The sequence below is a fragment of the Schistocerca gregaria genome, chromosome 7 (genome assembly GCF_023897955.1).
Source record: "Schistocerca gregaria isolate iqSchGreg1 chromosome 7, iqSchGreg1.2, whole genome shotgun sequence".
In the NCBI taxonomy this organism is placed as follows: domain Eukaryota; kingdom Metazoa; phylum Arthropoda; class Insecta; order Orthoptera; family Acrididae; genus Schistocerca; species Schistocerca gregaria.
Genome location: NC_064926.1, coordinates 388,846,862 through 388,872,655, shown reverse-complemented (window position 1 = coordinate 388,872,655; position 25,794 = coordinate 388,846,862). Strand labels below are relative to the sequence as shown.

Here is a 25,794-nt window from a genome sequence, read left to right as displayed (position 1 = left end):
ATCTATGGCTAAAATATGTCATTGGTCAAAGCCGACAAGTTGACCCCATCATTCAGTTGACCCGTTCAGCGTATAGAAATCGGACACATTTTTTGCAATACGTGCTTTAATGAAGAAAGATATTCCAAAATAGCTTATGAAGCACCTTGGTTCTAGTAATACCACATTTTATCATTACATCTTGTGTACAGACCTAGCCTGAGGAAACAACATTCACTTTCAGCAACAACTTTCCCTGTTTAGTTATGCGTGTATTGTTAAGAATTAACTTACCGTAGTTCCAGCGAAGATGACGACGCAAATATTAAGCATGTTTAAAAAGAGAAGAACGAAAATAGAGTGAGTCATAGCTTTTTGCAGCTCTGCAACAGACCTGTAAATAACGAAAACTAGTGTTAGTTATGCAAATATCACCGAAATACATCTGAAATGTTATACCACTAGAACACCCTTACACCTAGTTTAAACCAAAACTTACAGTTTAAGTTTCGTAATACAATAATTTTTTGCGTAAGTTAGTTAAGATTAGCCGTAGGGTAGCTAACTTATCACTGTTTTTAAGTTACACGGACACCATCTCACTTTCTTATCGCAGCCTGCGATACCTCGTCATTTTTAAGGGAGTGTGAATAAAATGTTACTACAAGCAACTCAGTTAGCTAACACTTCATGCTCCCAAGAGATTAAGCTCAATCGCCTGCAGCTACAAACGAAATGAGAGTTGGAAAGGCTAAGGCCATCAATTTTGTTCTAAAGCTTTATTGCCCTTTGTTTAAATTACTTTCTCTTGTGCCTTCCTTCACTTCTACACGGGAAGAATAGTCACATCGAGCGTAAAATTATCAAGAACAGTTATTAATATAGAATGATCAAATACGAAACTTTAGGTTCAAACAGCGTGGCGGATCTGGAATTTTGGCAGACTACTAAATACTTGAGAAACTTAAATCTTCTTCTGGAATACACATACCTCAGAGAAAATGACCACCTTGGATTTTAAGGACAAATCACAGCGTCATCCACTATGGTCACGAAAGAAATGTAGATATAAAATTCTTTAGTGGTGATGGAAATAAAAGATTGAGTAACATATGCAGGACGCTTTAATGGAAAAACTCTTCTTATTTACACATAGCTAAAATGAGGGCAATGAAGCACATCCTTAACTTTGTTAATCTGGCTGACATCATATTTCAATAAGTCTCCGAAGTAGCATTTATGATGGCATCAGCTCGCGTCCTCCTAGTTTCAGTAACAGGTGTATTTTTTATTTAATTCCTTTATTAATTTTAACTGTCCCTAAGTGGTTATTGCACCAGCAACTAATTTCCAAACAATAAAGTTTGATGTAAATTGTCAATAGTCGGTTCGCGTGGAGAGCTACCCGAGCCCAACTCACGAGGCACCAGCGCGGCATAGCTTCGGCTAGAATCTTTCTCCTACCCTCAAGGAAAGGCCCTAGATCTGAGTCCCGGTCCATCACAGAATATTAGTCTGCCATGAAGTTTTAAACGAACGCACGTTGCGCTGTAGAGTGAAATACTTACTCTATGACTAAACATGGTTTCAAAACAAAAACTTTCTAAGGAGAAGAAGCTATTATACACAATGCTGTTACAAATACAAGAATATTTGTTTTGTGTATTTTTTAGAAGCTATTATACACAATGCTGTTACAAATACAAGAATATTTGTTTTGTGTATATCGGGAGAACATTAAGTGAAACTTGTGGCTCTTACTCTCCAACGCGTAGCAGAGAGTATTGTACCTAGAGGATAGTTTAGCTAAGAACACATGATGTTTCTTGCTCGCTGTTCCAATATTTACAATAACATGAAGGACAGCACATTAGAGACCACCACAAACAGTATCCGGAATATTTTACTGTTTTGGTTGTTGAGAGAGATGAGGTGCCGGCCGAGGTGGCCGAGCGGTTCCAGGAGCTGCAGTCTGGAACCGCGCGACCGCTACGGTCGCAGGTTCGAATCCTGCCTCGGGCATGGATGTGTGTGATACCCTCAGGTTAGTTAGGTTTAAGTAGTTCTAAGTTCTAAGGAACTGATGACCTCAGAAGTTAAGTCCAATAGTGCTCAGAGCCATTTGAACCATTTTTAGAGGTGAGGTTGTGTTTTGTGGAGCGTTTGTAAACATTGCAAATTCGACATATTTAAGTGCTGGATGACATATGAAAGGTATTTTGAGCATAATGTTAATTCTTCAGTTACAGAGTTTTATGGTGAATAAAATTCTGTATATTTTTAAAATTAGTTACATAACGTGTGGACGGTTAGGCCATACCTCGTCAGACGTGCATCCTCTTGTACCTTTCAACAGGAAATCATTTTACCATGGAAAACGTAATGTTTGCAAATGAACTGAGTTTCTTTAATGTATTAACAATTTTCCCTGTCTCTAAATTGGAAACTAGTGTTAGTTGCCAACAGTTTCTATTTCAAAATGTTTTAACTTGTAACTGATTTTTGACAATAGTTCTACTTAATTTCATTTCACTTTCTGAATATTGATGTGTAATAGCATAATAATAACGAACAGATTACGAAATACAATACTGACAAGATTTCCTAGATTACAACGCTTTTAAAATGGAATACAATATTTGTTTCTCGTTACGTGACCATGGTTGTATATCTGAACTGCTGCACACATAACGTGATTATTGTCATTTCAAGAAAGAAAGAAAGAAAGAAGAAGACACGCCACGATGGGATTATCCGAATGAGAAGGACATCGGGAGACGCGATGTATATGTAAGAAAAAGCAAATTATTACAATTTCACAAAAACTGAATGATTTATTCAAGAGAAAGAGCGTCTCAAACAGAGCAAGTCAGTATCCTCTTGGTCTACCTCTGGCCCTTACGCAAGCAGTTATTCGGCTTGGCATTGATTGGTAGAGTTGTTGTTAGATCGTCAAAATCGCGAGATGGTTGGAGGGCTCTGCCTATAATAATCCACAACTTTCTCAATTGGTAAGATACCTTACTGGTCAAGGTAAGGTTCGGCAAGCACGAAGACAAGCAGTAGAAAATCTCGCCGTGTGCGGGCGAGCGTTATCTTGCTGAAATGTAAACCGAGCATTGCAAGAAAACGGGACAGGGGAAGACGAACCAGGAGCGGATTTAACGACGAGGTCTGATGAGTCAGCCAGCCTGGATGTGGTTTTTAGGTGGTTTCCCACCCCCAACTAGGTAAATACTGGGCTGGGACCTGTGCCCCGAAAACATTTAGAAACCGTTACCCCACCTAAACACGTAATCTATACTACAAGCAGACACATGGGGTTCACAGATTCCTTCCTGGTGTCAGGAAGGACATCTGGACACCAAAAGCCGCTAACACTGCCAAAACCTATACAGCAGTGTCGACCCCACATCCAAACGGTAAAAAGCAACAGGAAAAAGGAAGAACTAAAGATAACAGTGAACAGAGGCGTTCCTAAGAGGTAGTCTCGACTGCTTCCAATCTGAATTTGTAATCGTAAACCGGATGCTGTTTAAATTCAAACAAATAGTATTGACTGCTATTGAGAGAGATATTCCAAACAAATTAATAAGAGATGAAACTGATTTCCCATGGTACAACATTAGAACATTGTTGCAGAAGGAACGAACAAAGTATGGCAAATTTGAAAGAACGCAAAACCCTCAAGATAGTCGAAATTTTGCAGAAGATCGAAATGGAGCGCGAACAATGCGAGATGCTTTTAATATTTTCCACGACAAAAGTGTATCTCGAAATCTGACAGATAACACTACTTAACAAATTTTAACTTTTTTGCATCTGATTTGTAAATGGGTGGATTTACCTGATTTTGGGGTGCTGAATACACTGGTGAAGTCAATATCAAAATATCGAGGGAAGGAAGCACCTCTTGATGTGAAACAGGAAATTTTTGTCCCTGGAGCTAGAAGATTCCGTTGTTGCAGTCTCGACCCCAAGAGCTCAGCTTGCTGTCTCGAAAGTTTTAGATTGCGAACCGAATCGTTCTATTCCTTTTAGTTGAAGAGCTGAGGCGAAGTGTCATGATATAGAGGGCAGCACTCTTCTATATGTTCAGTACTTTCCGATTCACATGACGTGGTGTCTGGTTCCGTGGGTTTCAAGTTACAGACAGGAACAGGCAACCCCTCATCATAGGGCACAGGCAAATGCACTGAAGATACATTTGGATACTTTATTTTATGTCTAGTTTTGCTTGAATGTCCCAAAATATTTGTAAGACAGAAGTAACAGTCTGAATAACGGTCATTAGGCTCACACCACAGCATCGGAACAGCGAACAGCATGACTCGGCGTTTTCCTTTCAACCACTCGGTTAAGGTTTTCCTGCAGGTTATGCAGGCAATATGAGGTGCAAAATTGTTATCTTGATCACCAACAGTACGATCAAAATACAATTTATGTGAATTCTTAACCAAAACAGTGATTGGTTTTCTTTGGGCTTTTGGAGTGAATTTCCCACACACATAACAAAAGTTGTCGGGGTGGTTTAGACAGCAAGGAGATTTACTAGTTGCCATTTTTCTTAGTGTAGGTTTCAAACACAAAAACTTTGCACTATCTTCCACAAGAAACACTCACTGAGGATCTCTTTCACACCACTGAATTACTGACGATTTGTACATCTTCTAGCTCTCCTCTGCAAATCAAAAACCAACAATTAAACATCAAAACAGAAGAACAGCAAAATACTGAATCCGAAAAAAAACTTTAAAAACTCAAAAATGGTACGTGCTAGAACATTTTGAAAGGTATATTCGGATTCTACACACCAAATACAGGGTATTTCAAAAATGACCGGTATATTTGAAACGGCAATACAAACTAAACGAGCAGCGATAGAAATACACCGTTTGTTGCAATATGCTTGGGACAACAGTACATTTTCAGGCAGACAAACTTTCGAAATTACAGTAGTTACAACTGTCAACAACAGATGGCGCTGCGGTCTGGGAAACTCTATAGTAAGATATTTTCCACATATTCACCATGCGTAGCAATAATATGGCGTAGTCTCTGAATGAAATTACCCGAAACCTTTGACAACGTGTCTGGCGGAATGGCTTCACATGCAGATGAGATGTACAGCTTCAGCTGTTCAATTGTTTCTGGATTCTGGCGGTACACCTGGTCTTTCAAGTGTCCCCACAGAAAGAAGTCACAGGGGTTCACGTCTGGCGAATAGGGAGGCCAATCCACGCCGCCTCCTGTATGTTTCGGATAGCCCAAAGCAATCACACGATCATCGAAATATTCATTCAAGAAATTAAAGACGTTGGCCGTGCGATGTGGCCGGGCACCATCTTGCATAAACAACGAGGTGTTCGCAGTGTCGTCTAAGGCAGTTTGTACCGCCACAAATTCACGAAGAATGTCCAGATAGCGTGATGCAGTAATCGTTTCGGATCTGAAAAATGGGCCAATGATTCCTTTGGAAGAAATGGCGGCCCAGACCAGTACTTTTTGAGGATGCAGGGACGATGGGACTGCAACATGGGGCTTTTCGGTTCCCCATATGCGCCAGTTCTGTTTATTGACGAAGCCGTCCAGGTAAAAATAAGCTTCGTCAGTAAACCAAATGCTGCCCACATGCATATCGCCGTAATCAATCCTGTGCACTATATCGTTAGCGAATGTCTCTCGTGCAGCCATGGTAGCGGTGCTGAGGGGTTGCCGCATTTGAATTTTGTATGGATAGAGGTGTCAACTCTGGCGCATGAGACGATACGTGGACGTTGGCGTCATTTGGACCGCAGCTGCAACACGGCGAACGGAAACCCGAGGCCGCTGTTGGATCACCTGCTGCACTAGCTGCACGTTGCCCTCTGTGGTTGCCGTACGCGGTCGCCCTACCTTTCCAGCACGTTCATCCATCACGTTCCTAGTCCGTTGAAATTTTTCAAACAGATCCTTTATTGTATCGCTTTTCGGTCCTTTGGTTACATTAAACCTCCGTTGAAAACTTCGTCTTGTTGCAACAACACTGTGTTCTAGGCGGTGGAATTCCAACACCAGAAAAATCCTCTGTTCTAAGGAATAAACCATGTTGTCCACAGCACAGTTGCACGTTGTGAACAGCACACGCTTACAGCAGAAAGACGACGTACAGATTGGCGCACCCACAGACTGCGTTGTCTTCTATGTCTTTCACATCACTTGCAGCACCATCTGTTGTTGAAAATTGTAACTACTGTAATTTCGAAAGTTTGTCCGCCTGAAAATGTACTGTTGTCCCAAGCATATTGCAACAAACGGTGTATTTCTATCGCTGCTCGTTTAGGTTTTATTGCCGTTTCAAATATACCGGTCATTTCTGAAACACCCTGTACATACTAGTTGACGTATCACATCCCAGATGCAAAATGGCTGTTAACTAGTGTAATCGAAAGATATTCTAGTAGTATGTGAAGTACATCAGCGGAAAGACACAATCAATACCTTCACTGCTCGATAACAATGGTGATTTTACTGATGACAGTGTCACTGTACCAGGAATGCTAAATATGGTTTTCTGAAATCTCTTCATCAAAAAAGACGACATAAATATTCCAGAATTTGAACCAAGAACAGCTGCCAACATCAGTAAGTTAAAAGTATATATCCTGCGTGTAGCGAAGCAGATGAAATCACTTAATAAAGGGAAGGCCTCTGATCCTGATTGTATCCCAGTCAGGATCCTGCCATTGTATGCTCATACATTAGCTCCATATTTAGTAGTCACATACAATTGATTGCTCGTTGAAAGATCCGCACCTAAAGACTGGAAAACTGCACAAGTCAAACCAACAGTCAAGAAAGTAAATAGGAGTAATGCGCTGAACTACGGACCCATGTTGGTAACGTCGATTTGCAGAAGGATTTTGGAACATATACTGTGTTCGAACACTATGAGCTATCTCGAAGAAAACGATTCATTGACAAATAGCCAAAACGGATTCGGAAAATATCGTTCTTGTGAAACACATCTAGCTCTTTATTTTCACGAAGGAGAATTACTGTTAGGAGGGGATGTCAAACTGATTCCGTATTTCCAGAAGGCTTTTGACACCGTACCTTACAAGGCGCTTCTAATCTAATTGTTTGCCTTTGGACTAACGTCTCAATTGTGCGAATGAATTCGTGACTTTCTGTCAGAAAGGTCACAGTTCGTAGTAAGTGACAGAAAGTCATAGAGTAAAACAGAAGTAACATTACCTGGTGTTCTCCAAGAAAATGTTATAGGCCCTCTGCTGTTCCTGAGCTACATAAACGATTTAGGAGACAATCTGAGTAGCACTGTTAGATTTTTTGTAGATGATGCAGTCATTTAGCGTCTTATAAAGTCATAAGATGATAAGAACAAATTACAAAACGATTTAGACAAGATATCTATATGGTGCGAAAAGGGCCAAGTGCGAAGAGTGTGAGGTCATCCACTCGAGTACTAAAAGGAGTCTGCTAAACTTCAGTTACATGATCAATCACACATAACTATACGCTATAAACTGGACTAAGTACTTAGGGATTAGAATTACAAATAACTTAAGCTGGAATGTCGTGGGTAAAGCAAACCAAAAACTAAGATTTATTGGCAGAATACTGAGAAAATGCAACAGGTCTACCAAAGAAATTGTCTATACGTTAGTATATCCTCTTCTGGAGTATTACTGTGCGCTGTGGGATCCGCGACACATAGAATCGATGGAGGACATCGAAAAAGTTAAAATAAGGATACAGTGCTTCACGGTTATGATACGTGAAGTGGGATGGCAGTCATTAAAACAAAGGCAATTTTCGTTGCAGCAGGATCTTCTCATGAAATTTCCGTCACCAGCTTCTGCTCTTATTGTGGAAATATTCTGTCGACGCCCACCTGAATAACGAGGAATGAACATCTAAATTAAATAAGAGAAATCATAGCTCACGCAGAAATATTTAAGTGTTCGTTTTGTCCGCGCGCTAAGCGATAATGGTATGGTAGACAAATAGATCGAAGGTGGGACAATGAACCTTCTGTCAGGCACTCAGTTGTGAATTACAAAGTAATCATGTAGGTGTAGATGTAGATTTGCAGGTGAGATTGCTGTCTTCAGCGAAAGGGAGGAATACGATACTCCTAGCTCCTTTGTGTGGTTGCATATCGAAGCATGTAGTACACTTCCCATCAACTTTGACGTTTGCTGCATATCGACTTCTTGGTGTTGCAAATTTTACAGCCAACTGCATATATCCTTTTTTTGCTGTACAGAGTGCACAATTCGTCCAGTGTCAAACTAACAGAAATAAGTAATCAACTTACCTAAGGATCACTTGATGATGCCGAATATTCTTTATTAGTTGGTGATACATCTGATCGTGACTACCATTGTGTGTGCACACAGCTACAGGCAACGAGTGGCCCGCTGCTACTAATTTTCCACGAGGTCTACGATGACTGCTTAACAAACTGGAAGTGACCCCGTCTCTTTGTACTCCCTCATCTCCCCTGTAGCTCTCGGCCGTCTCGTTGTCCCCGAACTTCCCCATCGCCATCATGTTGTTGTTAAGGACGTGCAGCTCGGCTGCGGTGCTCAGCATGAGGACCGCGAAGAAGATGTTGAGGTAGACGGACACGGCTATCGCGACGACGATTGTGAACACCTGCAGCACGTAGAGCAGCTCGTACGTGGGCGACTGCTGCAGGGTGTCGGGCAGCCACGTGGGCAGAGGGAGGCTGCGCCCCTGCGGAGAATCCTCTCCACCGGAGAACAGCGGCTCCAGCATCCACATCATCGTCGGGATCCCGGTCATCACCTGTCGCACGTCAGGCAGGTTTCTTGCAGAGTGAGCTACACGTCCGTGCTATCTCCCAAGTAACGTCGTGCTATTAGGACAGGAGAAACTGACAGAAGTTGTAATGTATGAGGGCTGTTCAGAATGGAAGTGACGGTCGGTTGCAAAGTGGAACCACATTGAAAAATAAAAAAAAAAAAATATTTCGCACAGTTAGCTACACCTTCCAGTCACTTCTCTACACTCTGGTCCATTGATAGTGACCGGGCCAAATATCTCACGAAATAAGCGTCAAACGAAAAAACTACAAAGAACGAAACTCGTCTAGCTTGAAGGGGGAAACCAGATGGCTCTATGGTTGGCTCGCTAGATGGCGCTGCCATAGGTCGAACGGATATCAACTTCGTTTTTTTAAAATAGGAACCCCATTTTTCTTACATATTCGTATAGTACGTAAAGATATATGAATGTTTTAGTTGGACTACTTTTTTCGCTTTGTGATACATAACGCTGTAATAGTCACAAACGTATAAGTAAGTGGTATCGCGTAACATTCCGCCCATCTCCTTACCATCCAAAACAAAGTTCACAACCGCCTCCACCTCCTGAAACTCCTGTCCGGCCGGACGTGGAGTCTGCATCCTTCCACCATCCTTCACACCTACAAATACTTGATCCGCCCCATCCTCTGTTATGCCAGCGTCGCTTGGGGTTCCGCCTCTCCCCCGTTCTATAAAGCCCTCCAAATCCTCGAATGCCATGCGCTCCGCCTCGCCGTCCGCGTGCGCCTTCCATCCCCCATGCGCATCCTCTACGACCTTGTCCCCTTCTCCCACCTTCTCCTTTTCCTTGAACACATCCGCACACTCTATATTGTCTGCCGCCTTGATCTCCCTCACCCCCTGGTTTCTCCCATCCTCTCAACCTCCAACCAGTTGCCGCACCTTTACCGTTGTGTCCCATACTCTCTCCATCTCCACACCCTCCATCTCCTTTCCCAACACAACTTCCACTGTCTATCCCTCTCGGATGATGAGCTTTGCCCTGACATCTACCCTTCCTACCAACAATAACCCCTTCTTCCTGCCTCCTCTTCTGGGCTCCCTTTCCTCCCCCTCCCTCCTCCTGAGCGGCTTCCCCCTCCATATCTTGTGCATCCTTCCAGTGTCTCTGCGCTCCCTCCTGCCCTGTCTTCCCTCTTCCTCTCCCGCCCCACGTGTCTCCTGCCTCTTTGTGAACCCACTGATGCCCCTCCTCTCTTCATCCCGCCGCTTGCCCAGTTGCCCCTTGCTCTCCCTTCCTTTTCCATACTCTCTGACCTTTTCCCTCGGCAGGTTCCGCCTGGCAGTTTTATTGTTCGTCATGTGTGCTCCAAGTGGGTTTCAAGTGTGTTGTTCCAGAGTGTTTTTACTACTGTGGCCGACTTTTAACCTGTGCCTGCGCATGCAGTGTTTTCTCTGTGTTTTAAGAATCGCAAATTGTGTTTTTTAACTTTCTGGTGACTTTTTTTAACTGTCCCCCATGAACGTCTCCATGTCAGTGTATATTTTACCTCCATTTTCTCCCCTTACTCTGTTTTATGTTCCCCTTTTTTATCTCCTTATGTATGCATCATTTTATTCTTGTTTTAGTTGTAATGTCGCTCGGCTGAAGAGCGGCGGATTGTGCCACTGACAGCCCTCCCCTGCCCATATGGGGCAGGGGAATGAAATCACAATAAAGAAAAAAAAATAACATTCCGCCAGTGTGGACGGTATTTGCTTCGTGTTAAAAAGGACCGTTTACCAATTGTGGAAAAGGTCGATATTGTGTTGATGTATCGCTATTGTGATCAATATGCCCAATGGGCGTGTGCTATGTATGCTGCTCGGTATCCTGGGCGACATCATGCAAGTGTCCGTACCGTTCGCTGGATAGTTACGTTATTTAAGGAAACAGGAAGTGTTAGACATATGTGAAACGTCAACCATGACCTGCAACAAATGATGATGCCCAAGTAGGTGTTTTAGCTGCTGTCGCAGCTAATCTGCACATCAGTAGCAGACAAATGGCGCGAGAATCGGGAATCTCAAAAACGTCGGTGTTGAGAGTGCTACATCAACATCGATTGCACCCATGCCATATTTCTATGCACCAGGAAATGAATGGTGACGAATTTAAACGTCGTGTACAGTTATGCCCCTGGGCACAAGAGAAATTACGGGACGATGACAGATTTTTTGCACGCGTTGTATTTAGCGACGAAGCGTCATTCACCAACAGTGGTAACGTAAACCGGCATAATATGCAGTATTGGGCAACGGAAAATCCACGATGTATGGTGCGGCACTATGGGAGGAACGATAATTGGCCCCCATTTTATCGATGGCAATCTAAATGGTGGTGATTTCCTACGTAATGTTCTACCAATGCTACTAAAAGGTGTTTCACTGCATGACAGAATTGCGATGTACTTCCAACATGATGGATATGCGGCTCATAGCTCGCATGCGATTGAAGCGGTACTGAATGACATACGTCATGACAGATGGATTGGTCGCCGAAGCACCATACCATGGCCCACACGTTCACCATATCTGACGTCCCCGGATTTGTTTCTATGGGGAAAGTTGAAGACCATTTACTATCGTGACCCACCGACAACGCCTGACAACATGCGTCAGCGCATTGTCAATGGATGTGCGAACGTTACGGAAGGCGAACTACTCGCTGTTGAGAGGAATGTCGTTACACGTATTGCCAAATGCATTGAGGTTGACGACCATCAATTTGAGCATTTATTGCATTGATGTGGTATTTGCAGGTAATGACGCTGTAACAGCATGCGTCCTCAGATATGATAAGTTCACAAAGGTATATGTATCACATTGGAACAACTTACGTTCTGTATTTTAATTTAAAAACCTACCTGTTACCAACTATTTGTCTAAAATTGTGAGCCATAGGTTTGTGACTATTACAACGACACCTACCACAAAGCGAAAAAAGTGGTCCAACTAAAACATTCATATTTCTTTACGTACTACACGAATATATAATAAAAATGGGGGTTCCTATTTTTTAAAAAAAGCAGTTGATATCCGTTTGACCTATGGCAGCGCCATCCAGTGGGCCAACCGTAGCGCCATCTGGTTTTCCCCTTCAAGCTAGACAAGTTTCGTTTTTTTTAGTTTTTTCATTTGACGCTTATTTCGTGAGATGTTTGGCCCAGTCACGATCAATGGACCACCCTGTATATATTCGCCGCTATGACTGAGACATTTATCGTAGCATTCCACCAACTTTTCAATACCCTCGTCATAGAAGACTGTGCTTTCTGCCAATTATTTGTGTTGATCTGCAGCTTGTTGCCTGTACCAAAATGTTTTCTTCGTAGCCAGCGATTCATGTGAGCAGAGAAGAAAATAAGAGCGCTCCAAGTCCGGGCTGTATGATGGGTGACCAAACACTTTCCATCGAAAACACTTCAGGGGCGTCCTCATTGTCATGAAGAAGGAAATTTATGACAGGTACGTTGTGTGGAGGTGCATGAAATCAGGCGAAACCTCGCAGAGGGCACCCTTACTTGGAGGGAGACGTAGTTGTTCTAGGCATCTTTACGTGCTCACTGTGCCCTCAGAACTGAAAAGAGCGAGATTCACGGGCATACTAGGGACACTATCGAACACATGTAAGCAAACCTCCATCGGACTTTCACTATAGTTTCCACTTCACTATCGACCAGACCTTACTTTCCGAATAGCCGGCGTAATTTAATATTCGATTATCATTTAAAAAAGCAAAATCGATCACAATTCCTATCAACAAATTCTTTGACGTTATCCTAAACTGATATTGCAGTACTACGTAAATACTATTTTTATACATAAGATATGTTTAAAACAACAACACAACATTGCTGATTGCTTGTTATTCGCAATTCTGAAATTGTATTTTAGATCCCTGTAAGAAATGCATATTCTGAATGTTGATGCACTCTGAAGTTCAATTAAACGATTGTTTTGAAAAGTGGCGTTCAGTCGACTGATCCTAGAGAACAAAAGAAAATATTTTACACATACAACTGCAACCCATACTCACAAAATGAATTGATATTTATAAAATATTAATGATAATTTATTACATTCTTCATAGTTTCGAAAACATTACAGACTTGTAAAACCTAAGACCAGTTTTCAAATGAACACAAAAATTACTCTAATACGAGGCATTTTACACATCATTTCATAGTACTCGTTTTGAAATAACATGTAAACAATAAATAAAATGAGCAGGAAAATTTTTATGGCCTCTCAAAACAAACAAAGCCATTCGAAAGTAGTTTGATCTGAGAAATTTCTTTAGCCATCTGGTGGAAGACATAGGAAACAACTTTCACTAGAGTTTACAAGCAAGGAATAGTTTACGTAATCTGTCCAGTTAACCTAACTCCTGTAAGGTGTCAGGCAAATCCAACACCTTACATGAAAACCCTGACATAATAAGCAAATCTACTAGTATGTCACATAGCTCCGAATAAATTGTGACATTAAATTAACCAAAGTAATACAAGTAACGAGTGAGCAAATGGAATGCCACAGACTAACACAAGAATGCCTAAATGCATGTCGTACCTTCTCACTGTGAGGCAGACGCAGTTCCGAGGGGAGAAACGAGGACAGAAGCCGAGAGCAGAACCGTGTTAAGCTAGAAGGCCCTACGATAAGGGAAGGTCTGGACATCTATGGCACCAGCTAACCAGTAGGGCCACACAACCCGTACGTTTTAGCGTGAGGTAAAGCGTCTCAGGTTCGTCAAGGACCACCCCCCAGCCCATGTTAAAAGCTAGAGCCCTCCAGAAAAACAGTATAGATCTTGCGATAACACAAAAAAAGGGCCACTACCGCCCGCAAGTTTTAGCGTGAGACTTTTTCGTTTCTCAGGTACGTCAAGGACCACCCCCCAGCCCATGTTAAAAGATAGAGCCCTCCAGAAGAACAGTATAGATCTTACGATAACGCTAAAAGGACCACACTACCCGCACGTTTTAGCGTGAGACTTTTCAGCGTCTCTGTTACGTTGCAAACTTTAAAAACATTGCCCCACCACGAAAAATATAACGTTTCTCATTGGATAGACAGAATTTTTGTAGGCGGAGCTTAAGGTTAACATTGAGACCCTGATTGGTCAGATGAAAACATAGCCAGATAGTTTTTTCAAACTAACTTCGGTAAATTGTAGTAAGGAGAAGTTAGGAGAGTTAGTTCCGAGACGGCGAGCTGGATGGCTGCTGCGCCGGCCGCAGCCGCCCTGACACTGCTTAAACACCGACAAGGTAATGAACGCACGCGATGCCGCATTTTTGAGCGCATAAGGCTTCACTCAAAACTGCAGAAGTCTCATCTGTTACACCCCCTTTCGCGTAATACTAGTGTCGATCGTTAATTAAAACTCATGGTATTCACATTTGCCACTTGAAGAACAGATCTGAAACGCGATGATTCCTTTATATAGTTATTGAGAAGCCACATCAGCCACTGTAATTTACGACAAGTTAGATAAGTACTTAAAGATAATTGAGGGTCACTGTAGACCATTTTGATAGTTTTCTCTTTTGTGAAACTTAAATTAAACCTAGATTATAGATGTGATATGGCATAGGTCATCCTTCGATCGATTGTAGAACTTGGAAACCCATTCAGGGAATATTCGTTCACATTTTTGTTGAACGCAGTTGGTTTTTACCATCCTGTATTGAAACATTTCCTTTTATCAATATTGCAATTTATAAACGATGTTTTAAGAGTAGAATAAAATTATCAATGGTAAACTTAACTGCTTTTTCTTCCTTATTTTACCAGCTAACTAAAAATAGGAAAGCCTTGAACCCTTTCCACTATATTTAGTTAGTATTAAGATTCTTTTACAGGGAGAGCAGTGGAGCTGACGCTGAGATCATTTAGTATTTGGTTATATCATCGCTAGTCTCACTGAACTCTTCTGAATTCTACATGTCATGTGTGGTCTGGCGTCTCCTTACCAGCAACAGGTCCCAGGTTCAAACTAGTCAATTCCCTAAAAAACACACTCAGAGCGTCGTTGCGCGAAAGTGGTAGGGAGACACGATATAGTACAAACAGACACCACCATGAATGTTTAGACTCCCCCCTACCTATTTATACCTTGTATTTGTGAGTCCACATTCCTTAAACTGGCGGGGGGAGACATATCTGCTCCCAAAGTTGGTACCATTGGAAAAACATGACCAAGGGTTGTTGTATTGTACAATCTGGTTGTGAACTGTGTTTGTTTATTGTTGGGAGACATGCTTTGACTTATTGTCTGGTACATGGAACACAGTGCCTAGCACAAATGAACCCTGGGACCATACTCCTGGGATGTACTATAGCCACTTTAATTCATCATTGATTGTCGATGAAATCAGAAACTCTGTCGCCAGTGAGCTTCCTTACGCTCTAAAGTTCATTTTGTTTAATGGGCCAATAGTCACTTCAGGTCACAGGGCTCTTATTTCATTTGGACTTGAGACGAGAAAAATTTGGTGCTGGACTGCGATTCGGATACGGATATCCTCTTTCTGGGTATCTCACTCACACAGAACGATGTAGTCTCGCTGTTTTCACCAAGACTGCAAACTCTTCTAGGCCTCCAAAAGAGACACTTATGTGGGTTCGAATCCTGGTCCAGCACAGAAATATTCATGGTTTCATTTCAAGCCATAGCGTATTCACACCAACCTATTACTGATGAATTTTCATTTTTAATGTCTCTTCGGGTGCTGACAACCATAACGATAGGTGCTGTTATTTCTAATCGAACATGCAAACATCTCAGTACTGGTGAGCAAACAATTCGTGGACAGGAACCAACGGCGGTAGGTGCCAGATGCGATTCCTGCACAGGCAAAAAAAATGTATCCCCAGTTCATAATCAGATATCTCGCTGATGGTGAAAAATTTCTATATCTAACATCCGGTTTTACTTAGTTAATAATCTGATTACGTGAAGGGTTCTAGTCCGCCTCACAAAACTTTACATCATGGCACTTCGTTTTAAACACGTGCAAACTTTGTAACTTGAAATTATATTAAATTTTTTCGTGGTTAGTTAACTGACAGATAACGATGTTGACAGGATTCTAGGTAGGGCACAAAAATTTTCAGATTTGCTAACCGATATTGATAAAAACTTTGATATTTTACGACTCTTTACGCTTAGTCACGTGACGAACGTTGCTGTGATCGAGTCTCTGCCAGGCACGAAAGCTTGGGTTAGTTACAGTGGTTGTAGGTTAAGTTTAAAACGGTGCTCAAATAATTGCTCAATCATGAGTACAGAGAATTTACTGGTGATACGATGTTGATTTTGAGGTTTCCATAGAGCGCTTGTCGCTGTTAAAGGCGTTGCTTTTAACTGATTAGTTCAATATCCAATTTACGACCAACCATTCATATCAGGAACGACGTTACCCAGGTATGAGAAAATCTATTAAAGAGCGAAAATACTTCAAGTTGTAATAGAACTTCAGGAGTCGAGATATTGTCTCAAAATCTCTTGTTCATAAAGATATTTAATTTTGCCTGAAGATTAGTGGAATAACTTATGTGATGGAGTTAGTTAACACAAATTCTTATAAGTTTGGTAGTGATTTTCAAATATCACTTATTGTAATAAAATTGAGTTTACAGGCGTTAAGGACTGTCTCATCTCTAATGGCACATTTCCTGGTATTTACAGTATTGTGGTGTTGATTTACTTCCGGACTGGTTAACTTAAATATCAGTGTTCTCTAGTGAACTTTTGTGGTATCCATTTTGTTCAATCAAATGACTGTAGTGGAAAAAGTTTCGATTACCTGCATGACAGCTACGCCATGTGGTCTGTATGCAAATAAGGTGCAACGCTTTTGGGTGTGATAGTACATTCACACTGCTGCCGCAATTTTTATCATGGAACGCTCTGGAATCTTGGTTAGAACATTTTGGACCCCCTCTATTATTTCCTGTGAGCAGCAACATCTGGGCCGACCTGACGATTTTATCTTATGTGCTATTCCTGTTGCTTGAAAGTTTTTCACCGATAACCTGACTACATTTGCCACCACTCCACCTAAAGTTGAAATGACGACGGTATTCCCGTCTAGCAGCAGCAACACAGACACCATTCTTGTAAAAGGTCTTCACAGCCATAGCACGTTCAGCTTTGCTCCAGCGCTCCATCTCAGCAAATCGCGCACCTACCTGCTATACCCGTACATTACAAACATCCAGTGTTGCCAATAATGCCATTTCACTTTCAGAGAATAACTAAAACAGCCCGTTTTTCTGCCACATTCTGTATTTTACAGTCGTTGGTTGTTAAAGATTATGTCTCAGTCATCGTGTGATCAACATGGGAATGAACTTCAGCATATACTACACTCCACGAAATTATCAGTCTAGGACATTATGGAGATTAGTTGAAAAAGATGCTTTGAAACTAATCCTGAGCTCTGCAGCCGCAGATCCCCATTATGAAGCGACACTGAAACTCAACGGTGCATAATTCTACTGGAAAGACTGTATAACGCATCCAATACGACCGGAATGAGCGCTCATCGAGTGGTTAAAGGTAGCTTATCCAGTACTTTTTATGTGTTTCCATTATTCTAACAGCCATGTGTTTCCGCTTGGAAGTGAGAACAAATCAGCAGCGACTTACTTGCATGTAGCGCACGACCCTGGCAGCTTGGCTGCGGTAGATAGCGCGCACGCCGCCGCCTACATCCTCAAACTGGCGCCAGCAGCTCACCAGCTGGAGCGCCAGCTGCCGCAGACGCTTTCTGTGCCACAGGAAGGCGGCCACCTGCACACAATGCGACTGTGAGTGCACGGGAGCTCAGCTGCTTAATGCATCTGAAGCTGTGTAAACTAGTGCGGGGTTGTAATGTTACGGATCTGGCAGATAAAAAAAGCCGAGCCCTGTTATAAATGACCCAATGTCGCAGAAAATATGGGCATGAGAAAATATTTTCTTGCACGTCCTTCCAGACGATTCTACAGCATTATACTCGTTTACAAAAAAGCTCAAGATCCTCTACAAAGATTTATTCGTCCAGTTAGACCAAACATGTTCTGTGCTGATGAAGTCATGATATACACTCGTGGAAATGGAAAAAAGAACACATTGACACCAGTGTGTCAGACCCACCAGACTTGCTCCGGACACTGCGAGAGGGTTGTACAAGCAATGATCACACGCACGGCACAGCGGACACACCAGGAACCGCGGTGTTGGCCGTCGAATGGCGCTAGCTGCGCAGCATTTGTGCACCGCCGCCGTCAGTGTCAGCCAGTTTGCCGTGGCATACGGAGCTCCATCGCAGTCTTTAACACTGGTAGCATGCCGCGACAACGTGGACGTGAACCGTATGTGCAGTTGACGGACTTTGAGCGACGGCGTATAGTGGGCATGCGGGAGGCTAGGTGGACGTAACGCCGAATTGCTCAACACGTGGGGCGTGAGGTCTCCACAGTACATCGATGTTGTCGCCAGTGGTCGGTGGAAGGTGCACGTGCCCGTCGACCTGGGACCGGACCGCAGCGACGCACGGATGCACGCCAAGACCGTAGGATCCTATGCAGTGCCGTAGGGGACCGCACCGCCACTTCCCAGCATATTAGGGACACTGTTGCTCCTGGGGTATCGCCGAGGACCATTCGCAACCGTCTCTATAAAGCTGGGCTACGGTCCCGCACACCGTTAGGCCGTCTTCCGCTCACGACCCAACATCGTGGAGCCCGCCTCCAGTGGTGTCGCGACAGGCGTGAATGGAGGGACGAATGGAGACGTGTCGTCTTCAGCGATGAGAGTCGCTTTTGCCTTGGTGCCAATGATGGTCGTATGCGTGTTTGGCGCCGTGCAGGTGAGCGCCACAATCAGGACTGCATATGACCGAGGCACACTGGGCCAACACCCGGCTTCATGGTGTGGGGAGCGATCTCCTACACTGGCCGTACACCTCTGGTGATCGTCGATGGGACACTGAATAGTACATGGTACATCCAAACCGTCATCGAACCCATCGTTCTACCATTCCTAGACCGGCAAGGGAACTTGCTGTTCCAACAGGACAATGCACGTCCGCATGTATCCCGTGCCACCCAACGTGCTCTAGAAGGTGTAAGTCAACTACTCTGTCCAGCAAGATCTCCGGATCTGTCCCCCATTGAGCATGTTTGGGACTGGATGAAGCGTCGTCTCACGCGGTCTGCACGTCCAGCACGAACGCTGGTCCAACTGAGGCGCCAGGTGGAAATGGCATGGCAAGCCGTTCCACAGGACTACATCCAGCATCTCTACGATCGTCTCCATGGGAGAATAGCAGCCTGCATTGCTGCGAAAGGTGGATATACACTGTACTAGTGCCGACATTGTGCATGCTCTGTTGCCTGTGTCTATGTGCCTGTGGTTCTGTCAGTGTGATCATGTGATGTATCTGACCCCAGGAATGTGTCAATAAAGTTTCCCCTTCCTGGGACAATGAATTCACGGTGTTCTTATTTCAATTTCCAGGAGTGTACTTCCTAATGCCGTGTCTGACCTCCTTTCGCTTGGCATAGTGCAGTAACCGGACACGATATGGCCTCCACAAGTCATTGGAAGTCATCTGCAGAAATACTAAGCCGTGCTGCCTCTACAGCCGTCCGTAATTGCGAAACTGTGGCTGTTGCAGGATTTTGTGCATGAACTGACATCTCGATTAGGTCCCATAAAAGTTTGACGGGATTCATGTCGGGTGATCCGGGTGGCTGAACCATTCGCTCGAATTGTGCAGGGAACATGAAGTCCCTGAATGGTTGCAAAAGGCCTCCAAGTAGCGGAACATAATCATTTCCAGTCAATGATAGGTCCAATTGGAACACAGCACCCAGTCCATTCCTTGCAAACACACCCCAAGGTCTAGCACGATGATAAAAAGGTGCACAGGCACAGACGAGGCATCTAGTCGACAATGTTAACTCGTAATTTTGTGAAATCGTGGAAGCTCTTCTGAACGAAAACGTTCACCGTAATAATGAGGAGTACTAAATTTCTGCCGAGTACAACAACGCTTTCACAGAGAACTGCAACTAACGTATGTTCACTGTTCCACTAAACAAAGTAAAATGGCAAGCAAAAAAAGGGAACGCGATCACAACAATGAAATAAAATAAGTGGATGTAAACATCCATAATTGTGCCTTTAGAGACATGAAACATAAAAAATATCACATCGGTTAAAATGACTGCCTGTGATCCTTTAATTTGCTCAGTTTTACAGGAATTAATAGCCAACAAAGTACATTAAAAGTCTTCACGATACATTAAAAGTCATGAAATATAAGCCCTCTAAATTACAACGTACGCTGTTTATTAAATGTTAAACAACGCTCACTAGCAAATTGAGTGGCACTGTCCTTCTATTGCTAACCAAAAATATAAATAATTCACCACTGAGTTTGAAAAACCCGAGGAGAATGTTTAACAATGAGCTACGGTGAATCAAAAGGTGCAACAAGAGTGGCCAAATAAATAAAAAATTGGTAATACTGCTTGGTCTCATTTCTTTGTCTGTGCAAAATATGCGTTATTTTGGCCCATAATGCTCTCAGCTGTTAATTTTTCATAGTTGATAACAGCAACGCAGGTGAGAACAAGTATATTACACCCCGCTCTGTATCATTTAGTAGCATTACTTGCAGATAAATAACTGATGTGGCGGTATAGAGAGTTATCACCGGTGCTTTAAATGAAAATAAAGGATTTTCATCCTGTTTATGTGCATTACATAGTAGTGATCTATTCTGAAGTCGAATGGACAGTTTGTGTCAAACGAAAATCTTCTCTACGGCATTCTCCATTCCATTGCAGTTATCTAGCGATGTTATTTTCCTGTAGACAGGAGCATCGTTAGTGAACGATCAGCGACGCTCCTCCTAACGAGTAAATTATTTTTGTACATTGGGATTAGCAGTCCTGTCTGCTTTCTGGGGTACACATGATGTAGTTTTATTGATGATTACCCTTCAATTATTATTCATCGATGAAACTGAAAGCAGTCGTCTTCACAAAGAATCGAACAGTCGCTTCAGTTAGTAAGCTTGAAACGTTTACAGAAATTTTCAAATAGATGGATAGACTTATTTCATTTTGTGGATGACCAGATCGCCTAATTTTTCCATGGATGTGTGTGCATTAGATTTTTCGTAGGTTAACAAAGAAAAAGAAATATTGTTCTTGTGGCATAAGTTGCAATGACATATTTAGCATCAAGTTTTTTATGTCAAAAAAAAAATGGTAGTAATAAACACAGAAAAGGGGACACTATCACGTCTGTCGACCTTAAATTTCTTGGAGAAATCGTAGTACCATCTGGAATAAACAGTAAAGCGAATTTATAAAGAGCAATCAAACTCAAGGAACAGCATAACATGGAATCACAGGAATAAACGACTGGTATCCAGTAACGTGAAACTTCATGATTACAAGACAGTTGTCACGTCTCGAGAATTAAATGCCTCAAAAGATCCATCTCTTGAAGGCCACAAAAACATTAATGTAAACAGAAAGTAAGAGCAAAAAGTTCTCAGAAAATTTTTGGTCCCATAAATATAAATGGCATATGGATAGAAGGAACTACAGACCGATACACAGCAATAGACGGGTTCACTGATCCAATACACAGACGATGCTTCAAATTCTATCGTCACTTCTGCAGAATCGACGACACTAGATTAACTAAAAAACTACTTAAGATAATAAATTCAAAAAATTAAAAATCACTCGACTCTAAGAAATTAAACAGGAGAAATGAACACCAACAGACGATGTCATCAGAGGACGCAGTGCCTTTGGAATCCTGGTTCCAAAGGACACATTTGTAGAAAAAGCTAAAAAGACCGCTGGAAAGCAATGGACAGAGGAACGCAGGAAACAGCTCAACGAATTCATGAAATATTTTGGGAAAAGAAGAATAAAATAAAGCAGTCAGGCAAGGCTAACTAGTGAAACGCACAGTTTCTCTTGTGGGCGCAACTGAGAGAGAATGAAGGAGATGAAATAAAGGAAAGGAGATTGAATGTGACACTGGTCTTCCCCAGTGTTCACCCAGCTGAGAACACCAAAAGAGTGCTGAAGGTGAAAGATGTAAATACACAGCCACAATATTCGGGAATACAAACAACAACCACAAACACAACTACATGGTACGACAAGAATGTTTTGGTGAACATTTTTCATCTCTTCCACTGCCTGTCATCGCTGAATATCCAATGATAATAACCCACCAACACCACCACAAATAATTTTACTAAATAACTGTACCTCTTCAGAACAAACATTGGGAAACATTATTTTATAAGTGAATATGACATTGGTCTTCCAACTGTTTAGCCACGCAGAAACGCTAATAAAGTCCTGAAGAAACATCGAGTACTGAAGAAGAAATTTGAAGAGGAATTACCATGATGTGGCTTCAGAACCCAGAAGTTTTTACCTTCAGACACAATATGCTGAGGTGACAAAATTCATGGGACACCTCCTAATATATGGTGTCGGACCTCCTTCTCGCTGGCGTAATGCAGCAGATCACGTGGCATGGACTCAACAAGTCGTAGGAAGTCTCATGTAAAAATGTTAAGCCACGCTGCCACTTAGCTATCCATGATTGCGAAAGTGTTGCCAGTGCAAGATTTTGTGAACGAACTGACCTCTCGCAAAAATGTTGGATGGGATTCATGTCAAGCGATCTGGGTGACCAAATCATACACTCGGATTGTTCAGAATGTTCTTCAGACTAATCGTGAATAATTGTGGCCTCGTGACATCGTTGTCTGGGAACATGAAGTCTACGAATGGCTGCAAATGGTCTCCAAGCAGCTGAACATAGCCATTTATAGGCAGTGATCAGTCAAGTTGGACCACAAGACCCAGCGCACTACATGTAAACACGTCCACACCATTATGGAGCCACCGACAGCTTCCAAAGTGACTTTTTGACAACCTGGGACCAAGGTTTCGCGAGGTTTGCGCCACACTCGAACCCTATCATCAGTCCTTACCAACTGAAATCAGAACTCATCTGACCAGACCATGGTTTTCCAATCGTCTAAGTTCCAACTGATATGGTCACGAGCCCAGGAGAGGCGCTGCAGGCGATATTGTCCCGTCAGCAAAGGCACTCGCGTAGGTCGTCTGCTGCCATAGCTCATTAACGCCAGACTTCGCAGCACTGCCGTAACGGATACGTTCGTCGTAAGGACCATTTTGACTTCTACTGTTGTTTCACTCAGTGTTGCTTGTGTGTTAGCACTGACTAGTCTACACAAACACCTCTGATTTCGATCGTTAAGTGATGGCTATCGATCACTGCCTTGTCTTTGGTGAGAGGTACTGCCTCAAATGTGGCACTCTCGGCGCACCCTTGACACTGTGGATCGCGGAATACTGAATTCCCTACCGATTTCCGAAATGGAATGTCCTATGCATCTACACTACTGACCATTAAAATTGCTACACCATGAAGGTGACGTGCTACAGATGTGAAATTTAACCGACAGGAAGACGATTCTGTGATATGCAAATGATTAGCTTTTCAGAGCATTCACACAAGGTTGGAGCCGTTGGCGAAACCTACAACGTGCTGACGTGAGGAAAGTTTCCAACCGATTTCTCATACTCAAACAGCAGTTGACCGGCGTTGCCTGGTGAAACGATGTTGTGATGCCTCGTGTAAGGAGGAGAAATGCGTACTATCACGTTTCCGGCTTTGATATAAGTCGGATTGTAGCCTATCGCGATTGCGGTTTATCGTATCGCGACATTGCTGCTCGCGTTGGTCGAGATCCAATGACTGTTAGCAGAATATGGAATCGGTGGGTTCAGGGGGGTAATACGGAACGCCGTGCTGGATCCAAACGGCCTCGTATCACTAGCAGTCGAGATGACAGGCATCTTATCCGTATGGCTGTAACGGATCGTGCAGCCACGTCTCGATCCTGAGTCAGCTAATGGGGACGTTTGCAAGACAACAAGCATCTGCACGAACAGTTCGACGACGTTTGCAGCAGCATGGACTATCAGTTCGGAGCTCATGGCTGTGGTTACCGTTGGCGCGGCATCACAGACAGGAGCGCCTGCGATGGTGTACTCAACGTCGAACCTGGATGCACGAATTTGCGAAACGTCATTTTTTCGGATGAATCGAGGTTCTGTTTACAGCATCATGATGGTCTCATCCGTATTTGGCGACATCGCGGTGAACGCACATTGGAAGCATATATTCGTCATCGCCATACTGGCGTATCACCCGGCGTGATGGTATGGGGTGCCACTGGTCACACGTCTCGGTCACATCTTGTTCGCATTGACGGCACTTTGAACAGCGGACGTTACATTTCAGATATATTACGACTCGTGGCTCTACCCTTCATTCGATCCCTGCGAAACCTTACATTTCAGCAGGATAATGCACGACCGCATGTTGAATTTCGTTTACGGGCCTTTACGGATACAGAAAATGTTCGACCACTGCCCTGCCCAACACATTCTCCAGATCTCTCACGAACTGGAAATGTCTGTTCAATGGTGGCCAAGGAACTGGCTCGTCAGAATACGCCAGTCACTACTCTTGATGAACTGTGGTATCGTGTTGAAGCTGCATGGGCAGCTGTACCTGTACACGACATCCAAGCTCTGTTTGACTCAATACCCAGGCGTACCGCGGCCGTTATTATGGCCAGAGGCGGTTGTTCTAGATACTGATTTCTCAGGATCTACGCACCCAAATTGCGTGAAAAAGTAATCACATGTCAGTTCTAGTATAATACATTTGTCCAATGAATACATGTTTATCATCTGCATTTCTTCTTGGTGTAGCAATTTTAATGGCCAGTAGTGGAGCTACAACTACCGTTTCGCTATCGAATTTTTTTTTTTAGCTCCTGTCGTGCATCCATAACAACGTTGGAATTTTTTTTCTCTCGAACCACTTGTCTACAAATGACAGGTCCGCCAATTCAGTGCCTTTTGTATCTTGTGTACGTGAAAGTGCTCCCATATGTGTAAGTGGTTATCGTAGTCCCACGACTGTTGCTACCTCATTCTAGTGAGCTATGGGTGCTGTGACTACTCGGTCACACTGTGGGGATGCGGTACCTTGACGGAGAGGAGAGTACCCTGTGCGCAGACGTAGGCGTTCATGGCGAGGCGCTCGAGGCCTCGCGGCGGCTGGAAGGCGAGCGTGACGGCTGCGCACGCGGTGCCGGCCAGGTTGAGCAGCAGCACGAAGACGCCGCGCCGCGTCGCCACGCCCCACATGCCCAGCAGGCGCAGCGCCGCCGCGCACGGCGCCAGCAGCTCGTCCACCTCGTCGCGCATCCTGACACGGGCTGTGGGGGCGGTCAGCCACCACCAGCTGAGAACACCGGACAAAAAGTTAGTCATTCCCAGTGCACGTCATGCCAAGACCGCGTAATATTGCCTCTAGACATAATAATGCCCATATTCTGTAAAGAAGTAAACCCACAAGTTTCTTCGGGTATGCCGTATTTAGCGAAAGTCATTCATGGATGATCAGATCCCTTGGAGCTGAAACATAGCCAGGATGTTGACTGCTACATTTCACTTGCTCTTCTAAATAGTCCTGGATATTTTATGTGATTCGAAATGAAAAAATTTCAACTTTCGGTCCCGTCGGGTAATTGCCTTTACACTCGGTCACACAACATCTGTACGGCATTTTGTCTGTTACTAACACAAATTTGAACAGTGCATCACATAAATAACGTTAAAAACGTTCTAACACAGTTACGTTGTACTACATTCACGTACTCCCATGCTCAGCACAACGTTATAAGACACTTGTCACTTCCTTTTGTTATGACTACTCTTGGATACCCGTCATGCTGTTCACAGGGAGCGCAGAGGCCTTCTCTCTAGGTGGCGTTGGCTGCACGCACACCTTGCACGAACCCTACCGAATCATGAGTGCTCCGCTAATTCA

At 43.3% G+C, this 25,794-nt stretch overlaps 1 protein-coding gene across 1 annotated transcript in view; it reads right to left on the bottom strand.

Annotated features, from left to right (window-relative positions):
• The window catches only part of LOC126281387 (odorant receptor 43a-like), a 90,960-nt gene extending 65,791 nt beyond the window's left edge, over positions 1-25,169 (bottom strand). Inside the window, exons 1-4 of the mRNA XM_049980313.1 lie at positions 24,948-25,169; positions 17,473-17,616; positions 8,300-8,793; positions 274-373 (exon numbers count right to left, since the gene is read on the bottom strand). Of these exons, the coding sequence (XP_049836270.1) occupies positions 274-373; positions 8,300-8,793; positions 17,473-17,616; positions 24,948-25,169 (960 nt within the window). The remainder of the gene's footprint in view (positions 1-273; positions 374-8,299; positions 8,794-17,472; positions 17,617-24,947) is intronic.
• Between the last annotated feature and the right edge of the window lie 625 nt (positions 25,170-25,794).